At 36.1% G+C, this 18,205-nt stretch overlaps 1 protein-coding gene across 1 annotated transcript in view; it reads right to left on the minus strand.

Moving 5' to 3' along the window:
* Positions 1–18,205, minus strand: part of Itch (itchy E3 ubiquitin protein ligase) — a gene marked incomplete at its 5' end in the record, with an annotated part of 107,689 nt that overhangs the window by 3,762 nt on the left and 85,722 nt on the right. Inside the window, 8 exon segments of the mRNA XM_013514114.1 lie at positions 3,130–3,202; positions 5,203–5,299; positions 8,009–8,113; positions 8,691–8,811; positions 12,524–12,664; positions 13,200–13,333; positions 13,512–13,671; positions 15,489–15,577. Of these exon segments, the coding sequence (XP_013369568.1) occupies positions 3,130–3,202; positions 5,203–5,299; positions 8,009–8,113; positions 8,691–8,811; positions 12,524–12,664; positions 13,200–13,333; positions 13,512–13,671; positions 15,489–15,577 (920 nt within the window).

The following is an 18,205-nucleotide window of genomic DNA, read 5'->3' on the forward strand; positions in this document are numbered from 1 at the left end:
CCAAATCCCATTAAAAAATGGGTAAATGATCAGAATAGGTATTTATCAAAAGAGGACATACAAACAGCCAACAAGAACATGGAAAAATTTTCAACATCACTAACGATCAGGGAAAAGCAAATCAAAATCACAATGAGGTGTTAGCTTACCCCAGTTAGCATGGGTGTTATCAAAAAGGTAAATAACAAGTGCTGGTGAAGACATGGGAAAAGGGGAACTTTCATATATTGTGTATAGTAAATTAGCACAGCCATGATGGGAGACAAAATGGAGGGTCCTCAGAAAGCTGGAACTAGAACTACTGATATATGATCCCGCAATCCTACCACTGGTATACATCCAAAGAACTAAAATCAAAGAGACAGGCTTTGCATGTTTATTTCAGCACTATTCACCATAGCCAAGATATAGAACCAAACTAGGTATCCATCAATAGATGAGTAGCTAAAAAAAAATAAAATAAATGTAAATATGAATAAAATTTGTCATTTCTGGTAATGGATAGAACTGGAGGACATGTTAAGTGAGATAAGCCAGGCAGAGCAAGACAAATACATCATGTACTCTCTTATATGTGAAAGCAAAAACGTTGATCTCAAAGGAGTAGAGAACAGAACAGTGGTTGTAAGAGCCTCAAAAGCATGCGGTGTGGGTTAACAGGGATGAAGCTGGATATGAGGAATAATTTCTTTTTGTTTTTTGTTTTGTTTTGTTTTGGTCTTTTTGAGACAGGGTCTCGCTATGCAGTTCAGGCTGACCTAGAACTCACATATTCCAGGCTGGCCTCGAACTCACAACAATCCTCCTGCCTCTCAAGTGCTAGGATTATAGGCGTGCGCCACCACTCCTGGCTTATGAGGAATAATTTATAATGCTTTTTTTTTTTTTTGGTACTGGGAATTGAACTCAGGACCTTGCACTTGCCAGGCAGGCACTTATGCCATTGAGCTATATCCCTGGTCCTCTAATGCTTTATAGGGTGATTGGTTGATATCTGATTACAAGAGGTGACGGAAAGATGTGTTATTTTACAAATTTTACTACAGAAAAAAAATTTACTACAGTAAAAGACATACTGCCAAGAATAATGGGGTTAGGTGTGTTGAAATGAGGAGGGATTATTTTGAGGCGGGCTAACAGTAATGTGTCTTTTACCATAATAAATTCTTTTAACAATTACCATAGTTTTGTAATCCTAGCACTTGGGAGGCTGAGCAGGAGGACTGTGCAAGTTTGAGGCCAGCCTGGGCTATGAAGTGAGTTTAAGGTCAGGCTGAACTGCATAGTGAGACTCTGTCTCAAAAAGACCAAAAAAAGAAAAAAAAAAAAAAAATACCATAGTTTTTGATTTCTCTTCACTGATCAAACATTTATGGCAACTTCTGTCAAAAACATTATGGTGTGTTCTCATCCACCTTATATATCCCCTGAGTCTAAGATTATACAGTTTTTGGCTTTTCCTCAAAGTCAAAATGACCATGAAAAGTAACATTTTGAATAATCAGAACATTGCAGCAGCCACCACAGAGAAAATAAAGACATTCGTAAAAGAGGACTATTGAGCTGGGGATGTAGCTCAGCGGTAGAGTGCTTGCCTAGGATGAACAAGGTCCTGAGTTCAATCCCCAATACCATCAAAAAAAAAAAAAAAAGACTCCTAGCTGCTTCACAGAGTGGCAGGAATGATGGAATTAGTCTTCTGTGTGTGGAGGGGGTTGAGGTAGATTAATCAAAATACAGTCATTCACTGTAATAGTTTTTTAAAATTTAAACATTCAACATAATTCAACATAGTTTCTGATCTCATCTCGTATTTCTAACTAGTAAAATGCACACTTTAATAAGAGGATGAACTCAGTGCTATTTGAATTATGCACACGTATTGTACACATACACAAGTTACTAGCACTGTGTGTATGTGTATTAAAACATAAAGGAACAGACAATAAAACAGCACAACAGTCAGAGAAAATAAGTAACTATTTAGCAAGATCAGTATGTGACGACTAGGTATATGTCCCACAAAATAAAATTTAAAAATTGTTGATGTTAGGTGGAATTCCAATATATTGTACTTGAAGTTAAAATTGGCAGGCCTTTAGTTTGGTATATTTTGTTTTGTTTTGTTTTGTTTTGTTTTGTTTTGTTTTGTTTTGTTTTTCTCCGGTACCAGGAACCAAACTCACGACCTTGCGCTTGCCAGGCAGGCGCTTTTGCCGCTAAGCTAAATCCCCAGCCCTAGTTTGGTATATTTTTGGAAATGTGCTTGATCTATATTTAAAATCAGAAGGTTATTTCTGGTCACCATGTTAAAAAGTAGGTACTCCATAATTTGCCATAAAGAAGAATATGCTCAAATCATTTCTAGGAAAATGGATGCACCTTGAGTCCATACTCCTAAGAAAATGTTCAAACGGGGAAGGGAACAATGAAGGGAGAGGGAGAAAGGAAAGTTAAAAAAAAAGAAAGAAAGAAAGAAAAGAAAAGATATGGAAACAAAGCTTTTGTAAATGGGGAGGGGTTTAAGGGAAGGTAGGAGAATATGAAAAAAAAGTTATATCATGTACAGGTAAAAATTCTCTATGATGAATGTGATCATTATGTATATCTACAATGTAGCAAAATATTTTTTAAAAAAGAATTATACACACACACCATAAAAGAAAGAAAAAAAGAAAGAAAGGAAGATGAAAGAAGTTACTCCAAATTTCTTTTCCTGCCTTCTGATAAAAATGTAGTTTCTAAATCCCACATTTAAAAAACTTCAGGGTATGCGAGGTGGCTAATCGCAAATGGGCATTTTGGAGTGAATGAAGTACTCTAAAACTGGATTGTGGTGATGCCTACACTATTCTATAAAATTTAAATATCAGCTGGGTGTGGTGGCAAAAATTAAAACAAAAGACAAAAGGGGAGGGGAGGAGGGCCTGGAAACGTAGCTCTGTGTAAAGGCCCCTGGATTGATCCTAGTATCATACACACATACCCCTAATTATATCTCAATAAAGCTGTTAAACACATTCGGTAATACTGGGGAAAAGTTTTTCATTTATAGTCTTACACAACTGAAATTTCTACAGGCTAATCGGAGAAAGGGCTATTTTCTCTAATCTTTCTGATTTTGCTTACCAGGTATGACTTCTGGGTAACCAATTTTCCTTCCCAACTTTTTCAATGCAGAATTTCTGTGGTCCATTGCTCCCTAAGAACATAACAAAACCATAAAGTTCGTTGGTTCAAAAGTTTTCAAATTGTGCTCTCCATTGTAGCATCAACAGGTTAGAACCACAGACCCTACCCCAAGGCTACTCAATCAGAAACTCTAGGAGCGGGACTCTACAGTATGTGTTTTAGCAGGCTTCCAATGACTTTAAGGAGTGCTACAGTTTGAGAAGCATTTTGTTAATGTATGCCCAAGAAGAGAAAATACATTTTTATTTATCACTCCTTAGGGAGAATAACACAAATTACATACAAAAAGCTTACTTTTAGAAGTTTTAACTACACTAGAGAAACTATGACCTACTATCTTATGTAAGAAAACTTGATTTAAATAGTTAACATTTTATGAAATGTAAGTATCATAGTGAGTTCAGTATTAGCAGTGCTTATGCTTACAGGTTCTAGAAAGCATATTCAGATAAAAATACATCAATTCTTGCCTCTTCTTTGTGCGAGAGACAGCAGTGAGTGATGACTGATTGCAAAGCACTAGTTTTAATAAAAGATCACCACTTCTCCCTAGAAAACATTTATTGGTGGTCAAATGACTGGCGGTGTTACTGGGCTTTTTATTTAGAAGTAGCCAGGCACAAACAGGGCATGGTGGCACACACTTCTACTTCAGCTACTTGAGAAGATGAGGCAGGAGGACTCTATCCTTGAGGTCAGCCTGAGCAGCTTAGTGAGACTCTGGCTCTCCCTCTCTAAGTAAAAGGGACAGGTGCCGTAGCTCAGTAGTAGAACCTTTGCCGAGCATGTGCAAAGCCCTGGGTTTAAGTCCTGCTAACACCAAAACAAAACAAAAACAAATGTGGCAAGATACACTAAATTGTCTCATGTTTCACTTGACTAAATCCAGGTCAAATATAAATTGGTAGTACTACTTTGTATTTAGTAACAATTATTTTCACAAGTAGCTAAGTAAAAACTCCAATAATAAAAGGAAATAGGTCATTCTGAAAAAGAATGGTGAAAATACTTCTGCAGTGTTAAACATATTTTAAAATTTTAAAAAATTAAGTCACTCTGCATGTTCTCTTTACTCAATATATTACAGCATTTCACCTACACAGATGAAATGAAATGTAGAAGTGCTAATTAACATGTAACGGAGAAAATTCTGAATCACTTTTAAAAGATATAGAGGGCCGGGGATATAGCTCAGTGGCACAAACACGTGCCTGGCAAGCCCAAGGTCCTGAGTTTGATTCCTGGTACCAAAATATATATATATATTTTTTATATCCTGCCTCAGCCTCTGCATTGGGATTACAGGCATGCACCCTATATTTTAATATATGCTATTTATCTTGTCATCAAATCTTTCTAAAATGCAGCATTAGCAAGTTAGTTCTCTTCAGAAAGAACTCCCAATTATGTTGGTTTGCTTTTAAAGTCTTTATTAAACTGGCTCCATACTCTGTATCCAAGATCACCTGCTTACTTCTCTAATTGTGAATCTACTTCAGCTAAAACAGTCTTTGAGATCACAACTTTTCTGTGTATCCTCCTATGGTACATAGTATAATGTTTTGTTTTTTCTTTTTTTTTAGATAGGGTATCACTATGTAGTTCATGCTGGCCTTGAACTCACAGCAATCCCCTCCTGTCTCAGCCTCCTGAGTGTGGGGATTACAGGTATGCACCACAACACCCTGCCTTGTACCTTAAAATATAGTACAATATACTCAATAGTGTTTGTTGCAGAAACACAAAAATGTTTGCAAAATGGCTGAACAAAAAGATTTATATACAGAAAGAAGTCTGTTATCCTATTAAGTTAAACTGTGCTATACTGAGGACTAAAAATTTCTATAGAGGTAAGGACTACAAAATGATGTAAAAGTTTACATAAATGCAGGTTACCTGCCTAGCTGAGAAAATGGCTAGACTTTATTATTTCTGCTAGGCTGGATGTACATTTATCTCACAGCAATGTGATAAACAATTTTCTATATAGGAAAAACCCCTTATACATACCCATGAGGTCAGCAAATCCTCCTACTGGCAATCGGCAGGTTCCAGTAACAAACTGCAGAAGTCTCATTCTCTTCTCATTATCAATTTCTTTAACAAACTGTTAAAATCACATTAAAAGAGATATGCAGGTCATATGTTATGTTCGGCTTACTGACAAGAAAGAAAAATGATTTCAAACTTTAAATGAACCCCTGGCAACACCTTTACTCAACACTGTTGATACAGGGAACATTTCCAAGTTTTGTCAAGTTCCTACCAACCCTTCCCCTACATAAATTTTAGGATGACATCTTTAAGGGGAAGGGTTCCCTGGGCATAAGAAATTCTTACTTAGGCAGTTCTTGAAGATCTGCTCTTCTACTTAAACCTGGCTGTCCTATAGGACATTCATGTGGTTACACAGTTTGAGTCTGTACAGACTTTTTAGATTTATGAACAAATGAAACCAAGCCCACAAAATGCTATTTTATAAATAACCAACAGTCTTTCCTCAACGTTCTTTACGTTTTGGTTGAAGCTACATATAGGCAGAATTGTGCAGCTTTTATCCCCTATACTTGACTCAAAGCATTAGGTTTCTGGAGGGAATTTCTAACCTAGCTGAGACAAATATTTTTCGTAAGGAATAGCTTTTTTTCTGTTTTACTACTGAAAAAGATGCTTTCTTTTTGGTACCAGGAAGTGAACTCTGGACCTTGTGCTTGCCAGGCAGGTGCTACACCACTGAGCTATATCCCCAGCCTTGAAAATTATTTTAAAGTGCTAAACTATTTGTTGCAGCTCAGTTCACTTCTTGAGTTTCTCAGATGAATTTCTTTATATCTATAATGGACTTTTAAAAACATTATAGTAAAATACACCTAACATAAAATTTACCAATGATTTAAGTGCATAATTCAATGGCACTAAATACACACAGCCATAATAATCATCATTTCCATTCCTCCTGCCTCATTTCTATGTCCAGAACTACTGTATCATCCTAAACAAAAATATGTACATAATAAACATAACTCCCCACACATACTTACTAAATCCCCTAGAAAGCTACATTCTGCTTACTAATTTTACTAATTTGTCCATTTGAGGAACCTCATGTAAGTGAAAGAATATTGCCTTTTGTGGCTGGTTTATTTATTTATTTTTTAAAAGAGAGTCTCTATCTTTCCAGTGCAGGCTGATGTTAAAAACACTACGTAGCCAAGACTGCCTTCAAACTCACAGCGATCCTCCTGCCTCAGCCTCATGAGTGCTGGGATTACTTGCATGTGTCCCCAGGCCTGGCTAGTTATTTCATTTATATGAAAATTCATAATGTTTTCCTTCATTGTTTATTTTTTTTCTCTTTGAGTCAAGGTTTTGCTTGGTAGTTCAGGCTAGTCTTGAACTCTTGGCAATCCTCCTGCCTCAGCCTTTCAAGTTCTGCGATTACAGGCATGTGCTGTTCATTGTTTCTTGAATACTTTTTGTATGTGCGGTGCTGGAGACAGGACCTGGAGCTTTTTCCATAGTAGGCAGGTGCTCTACCATCTAACCCAAAATTTATGTATTTATTTTGGTGAACGGGTCTTTCTATATAGTTCAGGCTGGCCTTAACTCATAGCAATCCTTCTGCCTCAGGCTCCCAAGTGCTGGGATTACAGACATGCACCACCACACCTGACTAAAATTTATAATATCTTAAGGTTCATTCATGTAAAAACTTCATTCCTTCTTAGGGACATATATATTATTATATACCACGTTTTGTTTATTCATCTAATGATGGGCATATGGGTTAATGTCACCTCTTGGTGATCTTTTTTCTTTTTTTTGCAGACAGGGTCTCGCTGTATAGTTCAGGCTGCCCCTGAACTCACTATATAACCCAGGCTGGCTTTGAACTTATGGCAATCCTTCTGCCTCAGCCTCCTGAGTATGGGGATAACAGGTGTGTGCTACCATGTCTGGTGACCTCTTGGTGATCCTGAAATACTGCTATGAAAGGTGATATGAAGCAGTATCTATTGGAGGGGGCCTCTGGTTTTAATTCTTTTGGAATGGAATTGCTAGATCATATGCTGTAAATAACTTTTGGAAGCACTGCCAAATCATTTTCTATAGTGGTTGATTTGTTTTTATTTTTAAATTTTTTTTGTTTTATTGACACAGGGTCTTGCTATGTAGTTCAGGCTGGCCTTGAGCTCATTATGTAGCTTAAACTGGCGTGGAACTCCTCCTGCCTCAGCCTCCCAAGTGATGGGATTATAGGTATGCACTGCTATGCCCAGCTATAGTGGTTATTATACTCTAACAATACATGAAGATTTTAATTTCTCCACATTCTCCCCTAAGATTGTTCCTCTTCCCTCTCTGACAGTAGTAATGACTATAAAGTAGCACCTCACTGTGGTTTTGATTTGCGTTTCTTGAGTGACTAATGATTTTGATCATTTTTTCACAGTTGTTTTTTTTACAGAGATACTATTATGATTCCAAACCACAGTCTTGAACTTTGCCACCTGAACATTATATGGATCTTAATGACGTACTATTGTTAAAAACCTTACTGACAGTTGTATAAAATCCCAAAAGCACTTAAATCAAATGTAGGTGAATCTTCTGGAATTGTCTTTTACTCTGGTCAAAGCTGTAAGACATGTTCTTTACTTACTAATAGTCTTAAAAGGATGCTGTTAAGTTCTATACTCATTTATTACATGCACAGAATACACTGAAGGGCCTACACATACTGTGCACTTTGTTCTGTGGTAAATTCTAAAAACTTAAGTTATATCTACCAATAGAAATAAACTTAGAAACAAACCTGCCAAAACCATATGATTTGTTTGCTTGTCCTAGTATAATGACGGTAGATGGCATGTCTTTGCCAGTCATTCAAATCAATCTCTTGCATGCCACATAAAAGGACCTTTAGCAATGGAAAATATAAAAATAATTTTTAGGTAACTGTACAAAAAATGCTTGACAGATAAGAAAAGATTAACAGTAAACATAGCTTTAAAGTTAGTAATCAGTAGCCTTCCACTTTTAACTATACATCAAGAATTGTATTTATATTAAGGTGGGTTTCTACATATGGTGTCATACATACAGAAAATAGGTCATTCAGTTGTAAGTCAGTCTTTCTTTTTTGAGGGAGGGTCTCACTATGTAGTTTAGTCTGGCTTTGAAATCACTTTGTAGCCTAGGCTGGCCTCAAACTCACAACAATCCTCCTGCCTCAGCCTCCCAACAGCTGGGATGACAGGCTTGTGCCACCACACCTGGCTAGGTAGATAGTCTTAATAGCAGTACTTTTTTTTAAAGGTAGTACACTCTTTGTCTCTCTCTTTTAATTTTGGGATAATTTACAGTTTTCTTTAACCATTAAGGATGTTTCAAAACATCTTACCAGCATAAAAACTACTGTCACTGGAAAGATGAGAAAGGAGATACGCACAGACATTTAATAGAATGCTGTAGTGAAATAATGAAAAAGTGATTACCTCTAATTCCTTTGCATCAAAGTATTGTAAATACTGCTGGGGAAGAATTTCATTAAAACCTTCAAAGAAAGCTTGTGTCTGTTCTTCAACACCTCGAGACAACCTCCACTCAGCTACCATTCTGTCAAGTAAATATGAAAACAACTATCAGGACATTTAAATTTTACCTTTAAATTCTGAGTATAAAATTTAAAAATTTTAAACTTTATTATGAAAAACCTGAAACCACGAAAGCAGAATATAACAAACCCCCTTGTACACAATGTCTTAACTTTATCACAATACCAACTTACACCCAACTCATATTCTAAATATAATTTCATTTTGAAAAAACACTTCCAGCTGCCAGTAGTTTGTTGCCTTCTGCCTGCCATAAACTAGTTCTCCTTTGCAATGCCACTCTGCCATGCTGCCCTGACTTAGAGCCAGCCAACTATGGACTGAACCCTCTATACATTACTGTCTCTCCATACAGAACATAAAATTTCAAACCGTATAGATTTCAAAGGAATTACCACAAGGGACCAGTAGTCAACTGTAGTATTATGGGGAAAATCTGTTTCTACTACATAGAAAATGTCTAAATGTGATTCCATCAAGTTGGAGCATCACCATTAGCTGGTGCTCTTAGAAAACTCAAGCATACTCAAGAGCCAGGCACTTAAATCATGCCCTACTTTGACACTGGGAAATATCTAGGGGATGTGAACTTGGATCCCAGAACTCAGAGGAGTCAAGAATTATTTTGAGGAAAAAAAAAAAAAAACCTGAAGTTTACAGCCAGACGTTCCAACATCTGAACAACTTTTATCAACTATATATAAAGAATAGTTCAGCAAAACACACCAGGCCAGGTGTGGTGGTGCAACCTGTAATCCCTGCACTCCAGAGCTGAGGCAGGAGGATCGCTGAGTTAGAGGCCAGCCTGGGCTACATACTGAGTTCAAGGCCAATCTAAAGTACATAGCGAGACCATGGCTCAAAAAAACCAAACAAAGACAAAACAACAACAGTAAAGATAGTTTTTGGCTAAGATGACACCTATGTAAGTTTTTGACTAATATGATACCTGCCTTTCATATACTAATTGGGGACATAACAGGACTCCTATAAAGATGTAAAGCAGGGCCATCATTCAATCCCTGGAACTGTCTGATGCAATTTATCAAAATTTGTGCTTTCGTACAGCTTGTGGCCTTACTTAATGGGTGTTGCCTTAGAAAAGATGTATAGATGCTACAGCTGTGTCTACAGCAGCTTCCTGACACTCCAGAGTCTGTCACGTGTGTGCACTTGCTTAAAAATTTCAATGAGCATTGGTGATGACAGTCTTCAAGGAATTAATATCAATGTGGAGTCAATTTATTACACTAATACTGAACAAGAAGAAAAAATGGAACAGCAACCTGAAATTTATCAAAATGGTTTCAATACTGAAGACAGTAACCACAGTAACTATAATCAGGAGTTAAATGAAAAGGTACAGGATTCAACAGAAGGGCCTGCCTTGGTGCCTTGTGATACCCAAGACAGCAGCTCTACTAAATAGCATTCTTCATTCAGCACACAGTGAGATTTTTCTTCTGGCTCACTTGAAGGATATTCCCACACAGGATATCACTTCATTTCTCCGGTATTTGTACTTCCTTTATCTTTTATTTCTCTGATGTGAGAAACAGAAAGGACCAAAGTGTACTGTGAAATAGGAAGAAAATGTTCAAATAAGAAGGGGAACTATGCAAGGGGGAAGGAAAAGGAAGGAAAAAGAAAAAAAAGAAAAGGAAAACATGGAAACAAAACTTTTGTAAATAGAGAGGGGGGAAAGGAGTTGGAAAGGTAAGAGGAATGGCGAAAAAAAAGAAATGAGGCATATCATGAACAGGTACAAATTCTGTACGATAAATGTGATCCTTAGGTATACCTAAAATGTATCCAGAAACTTAAGAAAGAAAATGTGTTTATAAGTAAACAAATGTGTAACTTCAGTCTTTAAAGTAGCATGCAAATCCATCTTGCATGTCTCTTATTTGCTGTCCTGAGAAACCACTTTGAAGATACCAATATGTAATACAACAACCACTGTTAATTTCCTACCACTTTGTCTGTAATTCAGTATTGCTTGTATTGTTCTTATGCTATTTTGTAAATGGATGTCTATTTGTTATAAAAAAAAACCAGTAGTATGCAAGGGGAATGAAGCATAGAGAATGTCCAAAATTTTCCCACAGTTGACTAAATGGCATCAACCAGAGAGACAAGCTCAGAAATTATCAGGATAAATATAAATTGACTACCAACTAGTTACATCAAAAATCAAAGCTGAAATCTTTTGAAAGCCATACATTTAATTCAGAAGGACAACAAAAATAATGGCTCATGGCATCAAGAACAATGGAGCTGAAACAATGGAATGACAAGACTGTTTTGGTGGCACATGCCTGTAGTCCCAGCACTTAGGAGACTGAGACAGGAGAATGGCCATGAGTTTGAGGCCAGCCTGAATTAAGTAGTGAGATGAGAGAGAGGGAGAAAGAGAGAGAGAGAGGGAAGGAGGGACAAAGGAAGGAAAGAAGGAAGGAAGAAAGGAAAGAAACAAGGAAGGAAGGAAGGCAGAAAAGAAGGGAGGGAGGGAGGGAAGGAGGGCCAGGCGTGGTGGCCCACAACTGTAATCCCAGAACTCCGGAGGCTGAGGCAGGAAGATTGATGTGAATTCGAGGCCAGCCTGGGCTACAAGGTTAGTTCAAGACCAGCCTGAACTACGAAAAGAAAACAAAACAAAGAAAGAAAATAAATTTTAAAAGGATATTTTAAATGAATTATTTTTTTAAAGGATAGATTTACCAACAAGTATATTAATAGTTAAAACTGCAGTTTTAACTATGAAAGGAAAACCAAGCCAGAGATGCATAAACTGGAACTTAGGAAGCAGAGCCAGATACAGTGATGCACACCTGTAATCTCAGCTACTTAGGATAATGAGAAGTTGGATCAGAAGTTAAGACCAGTGTGGGCAACTAAGCAAGACCCTGTCTCAAAATAAAATTAAAAAGGACTGGGATGTAGCTCAGTGGTATAGCACTTGCTTGGCATGCACAACGTTCATTCCCTAATACCACAAGACAAAATAAAACACCCCAAAACAACAACAAAAAACAGTAGCAAATATGCTAAATTTAACCCTCACTGGACATAATTGGTGTTGAGAAGACATGAATGAACTAATAAGTCTATTATTAGTATAATAATGTCTATTTAATAATAATAATAAGTTTATAATAAGTCTATTAGTTCCAGTATGAACCAATGCAAAGCATTACAGAGGCTATACCATAAATCAGTGTTTAACTTACAAATTTTACCTCATCTTACAATATTTTCTATGAAAAGATCTGCATATAAATTTGAGATGCTTTTCAATGGCACATTATAGGGCATGGTGATCACAGAATTGGTATTCGAAAGGGTGATCCAACATCACTTCTACTGTTTTTTTTTTTTTTGGTCTAGTTTTTTAGACAAGGTCTCATTGTGCAGTTCAGGCTGGCCTTGAGCTCACTTTGTAGTCCAAACTTGCAATGATCCTCCTGCCTCAGCCCCCAAGTGCTGGGATTACAGATGTGCGCCACCACGCCCAGCACTTCTATTCTTAAAAAAAAAAAAAACAACTCCCACTTTTGGGCTTAAACTAGAAATGAGAAATAACTGCCTGTTCAGAGCAATGCTTATCACAAAGGAAACACTATCTTTTGAAATATGGTCCATTACTATTACCAGACAATTATGAACAGAAAGGCTAACCTATCTTATTGGAACACTGGAACATTCTCTCTCACCTGATGTATTCCTCTTTGTTTTCTTCTGTTACAAGAATATTGCCACCGTTGGGTTTTAAATCATGACTCTTAATTTCACCTAGAATTTCTTTATCGACGGAGAAGTACATTTCCAAACCACATTCCTCAATATTGTTTTCTCTGCACAAATGAAAATAGTACTATTTGTTACAGCCATCAGTCCAATCTTAATTCAAGTTTAACTAAAGGTCTTTGGTCTTAAATAATAGCTTTAACGACAAAAGAAGAAATTAGAAGATTATGTTTTAAAGTCACCACCATATTAACTTATCCCTAAGGTCTAAGGGAGTGGTGGTGAACCTATGGCAAACATGCTGCAGCGTCGGCACCCAAGCCAGGGCATTCCAGTATTGAATAGCAGTTGTATTTTTTCTACACTAAAACCTCAGTATTTAGATTTAATTACAATGTTGGCACTTTGTGATAAACAAGTGGGCTTTGGGTTGCAGCTGGGGCCCTCAGTCTATACAAGGTTTGCCATCACTGGTCTGGGCATATTCCTCTAAAATTTATCATACTAAACAAATAGATTTGATGCATAAATCACTTCAATTCCATCTACCCATTACAGGCCCATAGTTTATTTAAGTTACTAATACCATAATAAAACCATATAGATTATATTTTACTAAATTAAATGTAAAGAAAAACTTACTTAACCCAGATGAGAGAATTGTAAAATTCTGGATCGATAGATTCTAAATCCTTAAGTCCAACTGGTTTGTTCAGGATACGTTTGTAGAATGGTAAAGAAAAACCCGTGTCTATGAATTTCCCATGGAACAGAGCCTATATAAAAAGAGAAAGAAAAAACCATTTTAGATACTGCGTAAAAGTCATTGCATGTCAAAATGTTAGGTGAATTCTTCATTAAATAAAATTCCTGTCATATCATCTGTCATGGCACATGTTAAGAAAAATTCATATTGCTGAAATAAAAAGTAAATATGCAGTTCTCTACACTTACCATGGCAATAAACCTTCCAATGAAACGAAAATATTTCAGGTGATCTGGATTGATGTAAGAAGCGGGGTTTATCTGTAAGCAGTAGTTATCCTTCCCTGCATATTCAAACAGGCAATACATTGGATTCAGCACTTCATGTGACAAAAGAAAGAACCATTCTCTGAAATCAAAAGAAAACTCAAGATGAAAAATTGTCTAAGTAACCATGACAACAAATCAAAGAGCAGTGCTACGAAATTCTCTGGAATCTGTATGCCTCAGTTGACAGTAGTTTTATAACCAGCTGATTTTTCTTGCTTCTGTTCAAAAACATCTACTTTACAGAGATGTTTTATATACTGCTTATTTCAAAGAGTCTAAGGCATGACTGACTTTAAAGACAAATTTAATGAACCACTAAAATTTTTTACACTTTTACCAACGTATCACAATTTCAGAGCCATCAAAATGGAAAATGTTAAGGCTTAGAACTGATGAATAGTATGAATAGGCAAATTTAAAATCCACTATTAACTCAGGTGATTAGAAGAGCTAAAATGCATCAAATATTCCATGTATTACTAAGTTCCTTACTGATCCTCAAGGAGTGCTACTACTCCCTATATCCTCAATGAATATGAAAAACCTTCCAATTTCAGAGATAGTATAGCAAGCATTTAATTTCACCTGCTGAAATACAAGAAAAACACTCTGAGAAACTTTAATTCAGGTGCTCAAAAGTACCAACCAATCTTTTTTTTTTTTTAGTACCAACCAATCTTAACGTAAGATTACAGTTATTAACTATGTGATGGGGTGGTAAAACGCATATGAGGCAACAAGCGTAGTATCCGCTTGTGTCCTATACCTGTCTTCCTGTTAGTTCATGGACCCTGATAATATTTCTTATACTTTCATATTGTTAATATTGCTAGTTAAAAAAAAATTGCTAGTTGTTTAACATATGATTGGGAAAATAATACATGTAAACAAAGTACAATGATACCTTTGAAGGAAAGGAATTAGGTTCTGAGTATTTCTATTATTCTCCTGAACTTCTTTTTAACTTGAACAAAATTAAAATATTTCTCTTAATATTTATTACTTATCTGTGAGTACTTCATATATTTTGAGATAGTTTTATTGGAATCTTGCAACATAATATAAAGAACTATTACTAAAATATAGCCACAGTTAGTGATCACACAGTGAGGCTCTGAATCAGGTAATTAAAAAACAGCATTTCTACTCTATATAATAATCTTAGAAACACAGGTATTATTAATATTTATAGATGAAGGTATTTCTCCAAGGTCACGCTACTGAGGGCAGAAACAAGATTCAAATCCAGTCTTGACCTTGAAGTCCTTGCCTTTCCACATTACTACTGCTAGGTGACTTTTTAAACTGGTATGACATACTGTTATTGAATAAGAAATTTCCTGATTGAGGCTATCTCCTAAAGTTTGAGTAGAAGCTCCAATATGAAGAAAGCAGAATTAACATTTTGAAATCCTATTTGATATAGGCTTCTATGTTCTGAGTACAAATTGTAATCTTAGTTGGAAATGGAATCACTACAACCTGTATCAGTATTCTGTACAGATAAAAATGATATCATTATAAGGCCCTTGGTGCTCTGTGCAACAAATATGATGAAGTGGTAAGACTGGTTAGATGATGGAAACTTATATCCAGCCTCTACAACTTACTCTGCCTTAGATGAATCTAAACCTTTTCGTCTCCTCTTTTACCTCACAGGAATATTCTGAGGATTAAATGAATAATGTGGGTGACCGCAACTAACAGTACCTCTGAAAAGAAGTGGTGAAATAATGTTTGTCAAAATTCTGTAGCTGCAGCATAAAAAAAGCTACAATAATTTGCTATATTTCATTTTCCTGAAATATAAGACTGAAAAAATAATACTTGCAAGCAAAGTGCAATGATACCTTTGGAGGAAAGGAACTAAGTTCTGAGTATTCATATTATCACTACCTTGCTACACCTCCATAATCTAAACCTTCTTCTCCTGGAAAAATCACCCACAAACGTCTTCGCAGATCTTGGGGACTGAAGCTCATTATCTACAAAACAATAAAGTAAGATACTTGGTAAAACAGGTGAGGAAAACACCATTCTATCACTTCCAAGTCTGTTACAGGTAACTTAAATCCTCCAACACAAAGAAAAGTGTTAATGATCTCATTAAAACACAGCACAACCCACAAGTAAAAACCACTGTGTTTATAGCAGCACAATTTATAATAGCTAAATCTTGGAAACAACCCAAATGTCCATCAACTGAGGAATGGATAAAGAAGATGGGCAATTTTTATACAATGGAGTACTACTCAGCTATAAACTTGTAAGTAAAATAAATCAGACTCACATGTATAAATATTGTATAGTCTCCTTAGTATAAGAAAATGAAAGAGTAAAACAAGATCTAAAATATACAATAGATATTTTAAAAGGGAAAGAAACTGCTCAAAAGGAAAGAACAACTGGGGTGGGGGAAAAGGAGAAAAGAAGGAAGGGAAATGAAAATATATATATACACAAGATAGCTAAGAAAATTACACTGCTAATTTCTATTAATTTTTGTTTTCTATTAATTATTGAAAAGAACAGTTTGTGCTTATACTGTTTGATCAATTTTGCATACCTACATCTTGTAATCAGAGCAACTATTTTGAAGATAACAATATGCAATATATTAACCATTGTTAATTTACTACTATCTTGTTTTGTTCTTTTTTTTTTTTTTTTTTGGTGGTACCGGGAATCGAACTCAGGACCTTGTACTTGCCAGGCCGGCGCTTGTGTTGCTGAGCTATATCCCCAGCCCCTATTATCTTGTTTTGAAATTGTGTATTACTGTTTTTGTTTCTCTTTAAAATAAGGAAATAAAAACTCAAGAAAAAAACCCCACAAGCACAGAAAATTTATGAGTTTCATGTTTCATATGTATCTATATTTGTGTTATTTTGTACTCATATAATTTTCATTCAAATGATACTACAACTGACATAAGTTGCTTATAGCACAGAGTCAAAGATCTGCTGGGGTTTTTCACGGGGGAGGGTAGAGGTTTGGGTTTGTTTTACAGCCAAAGGTAAACATAATACTAAGTTGCATCTTGGAAATGAAAACCAGTGATTGCAGAGATGCCAGTTAACTCTGGAACTCAATCATAGTGGCATCCTACACATATCTGGAAAAACTACCCGAATTTTGTGTTCTGCTATAGGTGACTAAGAGAATCATCTTAACAGCTAAAGGACAGTACCACTACTGAGTTATAAGGGATAGATCATTTGGTTTTCTCCTATCAAAAAAAAATTTGCAGTGGGGTGGCACATCTCACTATATTGCCCAGGCTGGCCTTAAATTTCGCAGTCTTCTCACCTCAACCTCACATGTGGCTGAGGTAACAGGCATGTGCTACTGCACCTATCTCATAAAACTATTTAATTATTTGCCCTAAATTGGGTGAGTAAAGCCTTGCATATATTAATTACTCTTAGGAAAAAAACTGGAAGGGCCTGAGAGGGAGAGAGGGAGAAAGGGAGAGACGGAGGGAGGGAGGAAAGGAGAGAGGGAGAGAGGGAGAGAGGGAGAGATGGAGGGAGAAAGGGAGAAAGGGAGAGAAGGAGAGAAGGAGAGAGGGAGAGAGGGAGGGAGGGAAGGAAGGAAGGAAGGAAGGAAGGCAGGAAGGAAGGAATCAGGTATGACCAAAAAATTCAATGTTTATGACATACCTACATTTTGGAGAAATATAAAAGGCTAGTTATATAGCAATGCAAATGACAGATGTCACAGTTAAAATTACTTTTAAATAATTTTCTTTGACAAATGCCTAGTATGAAGAAAAAATTATTTTCTTCCACTTTTTCTCATAGGCAGCTATACTATATTAATAAAAGAAAACATTATCTAGAGTAATTTTATCCAACAGCTGGGAAAAATCTAATGTTAATTCTGACATCAGGTTTATTACCTTTAAGCAAATTGTTCTCTTAAATTATTACTATCCATTTATTTGATGGACGTCAAATCTGAGATAGCAGTTTTGAACACAATCTGTTTAACTGAAAAAGCAGTTAGATTTGAAATCAAAAGATAAAGGGTCAGTTTAACTATTTTTTGCATCTTGTCAACACTGCTGCCAGCAAGTTATGTTACAAGAAATTGGCCCAACAGAGACTGCCTTCTCAGTGACAGAGGGTGGTTATAAATATAAAAATTAGATATGTGTGAAGACTATTGTGGGCAATGGCCTAGGAGACTTACATCAGATCAAGGGTATGATAGTAATTCTCTAAAAGGCCTCAGTCAAGCTCCAAGTCCCACTAAAAACCTATCTATGCCTACATAGCAGTATGTCAACTGGCTTTTCCCTTTAAATTTTAATAACTGAGGTTCCATTAGAAAATCAGCACAATTATTTCTAAAATGAAGTAGGTAGCTGCAGCCAAGCATCTCAGTATCTTTTCTCTTTGCTCTCAGTTCAGTATTTCTTGAACCTGTAGCTGCTATAGTATCAAAGGTGCTTGAAAGTAATCATTTTCACATCTGGCCATAAAACAAGGACTAGACAGATATTTTCATTTTAAGATTTTTTTGATGTTATTTTAATCTCTATAACACAACCATTTAACATTTAATTGCTAAAAAAAGGTAAACAGTAAACTGACTAAGGTTGAGGGGAG

The sequence above is a fragment of the Chinchilla lanigera genome, unplaced genomic scaffold (genome assembly GCF_000276665.1).
Source record: "Chinchilla lanigera isolate Chin_1 unplaced genomic scaffold, ChiLan1.0 scaffold00021, whole genome shotgun sequence".
In the NCBI taxonomy this organism is placed as follows: Eukaryota; Metazoa; Chordata; class Mammalia; order Rodentia; family Chinchillidae; genus Chinchilla; species Chinchilla lanigera.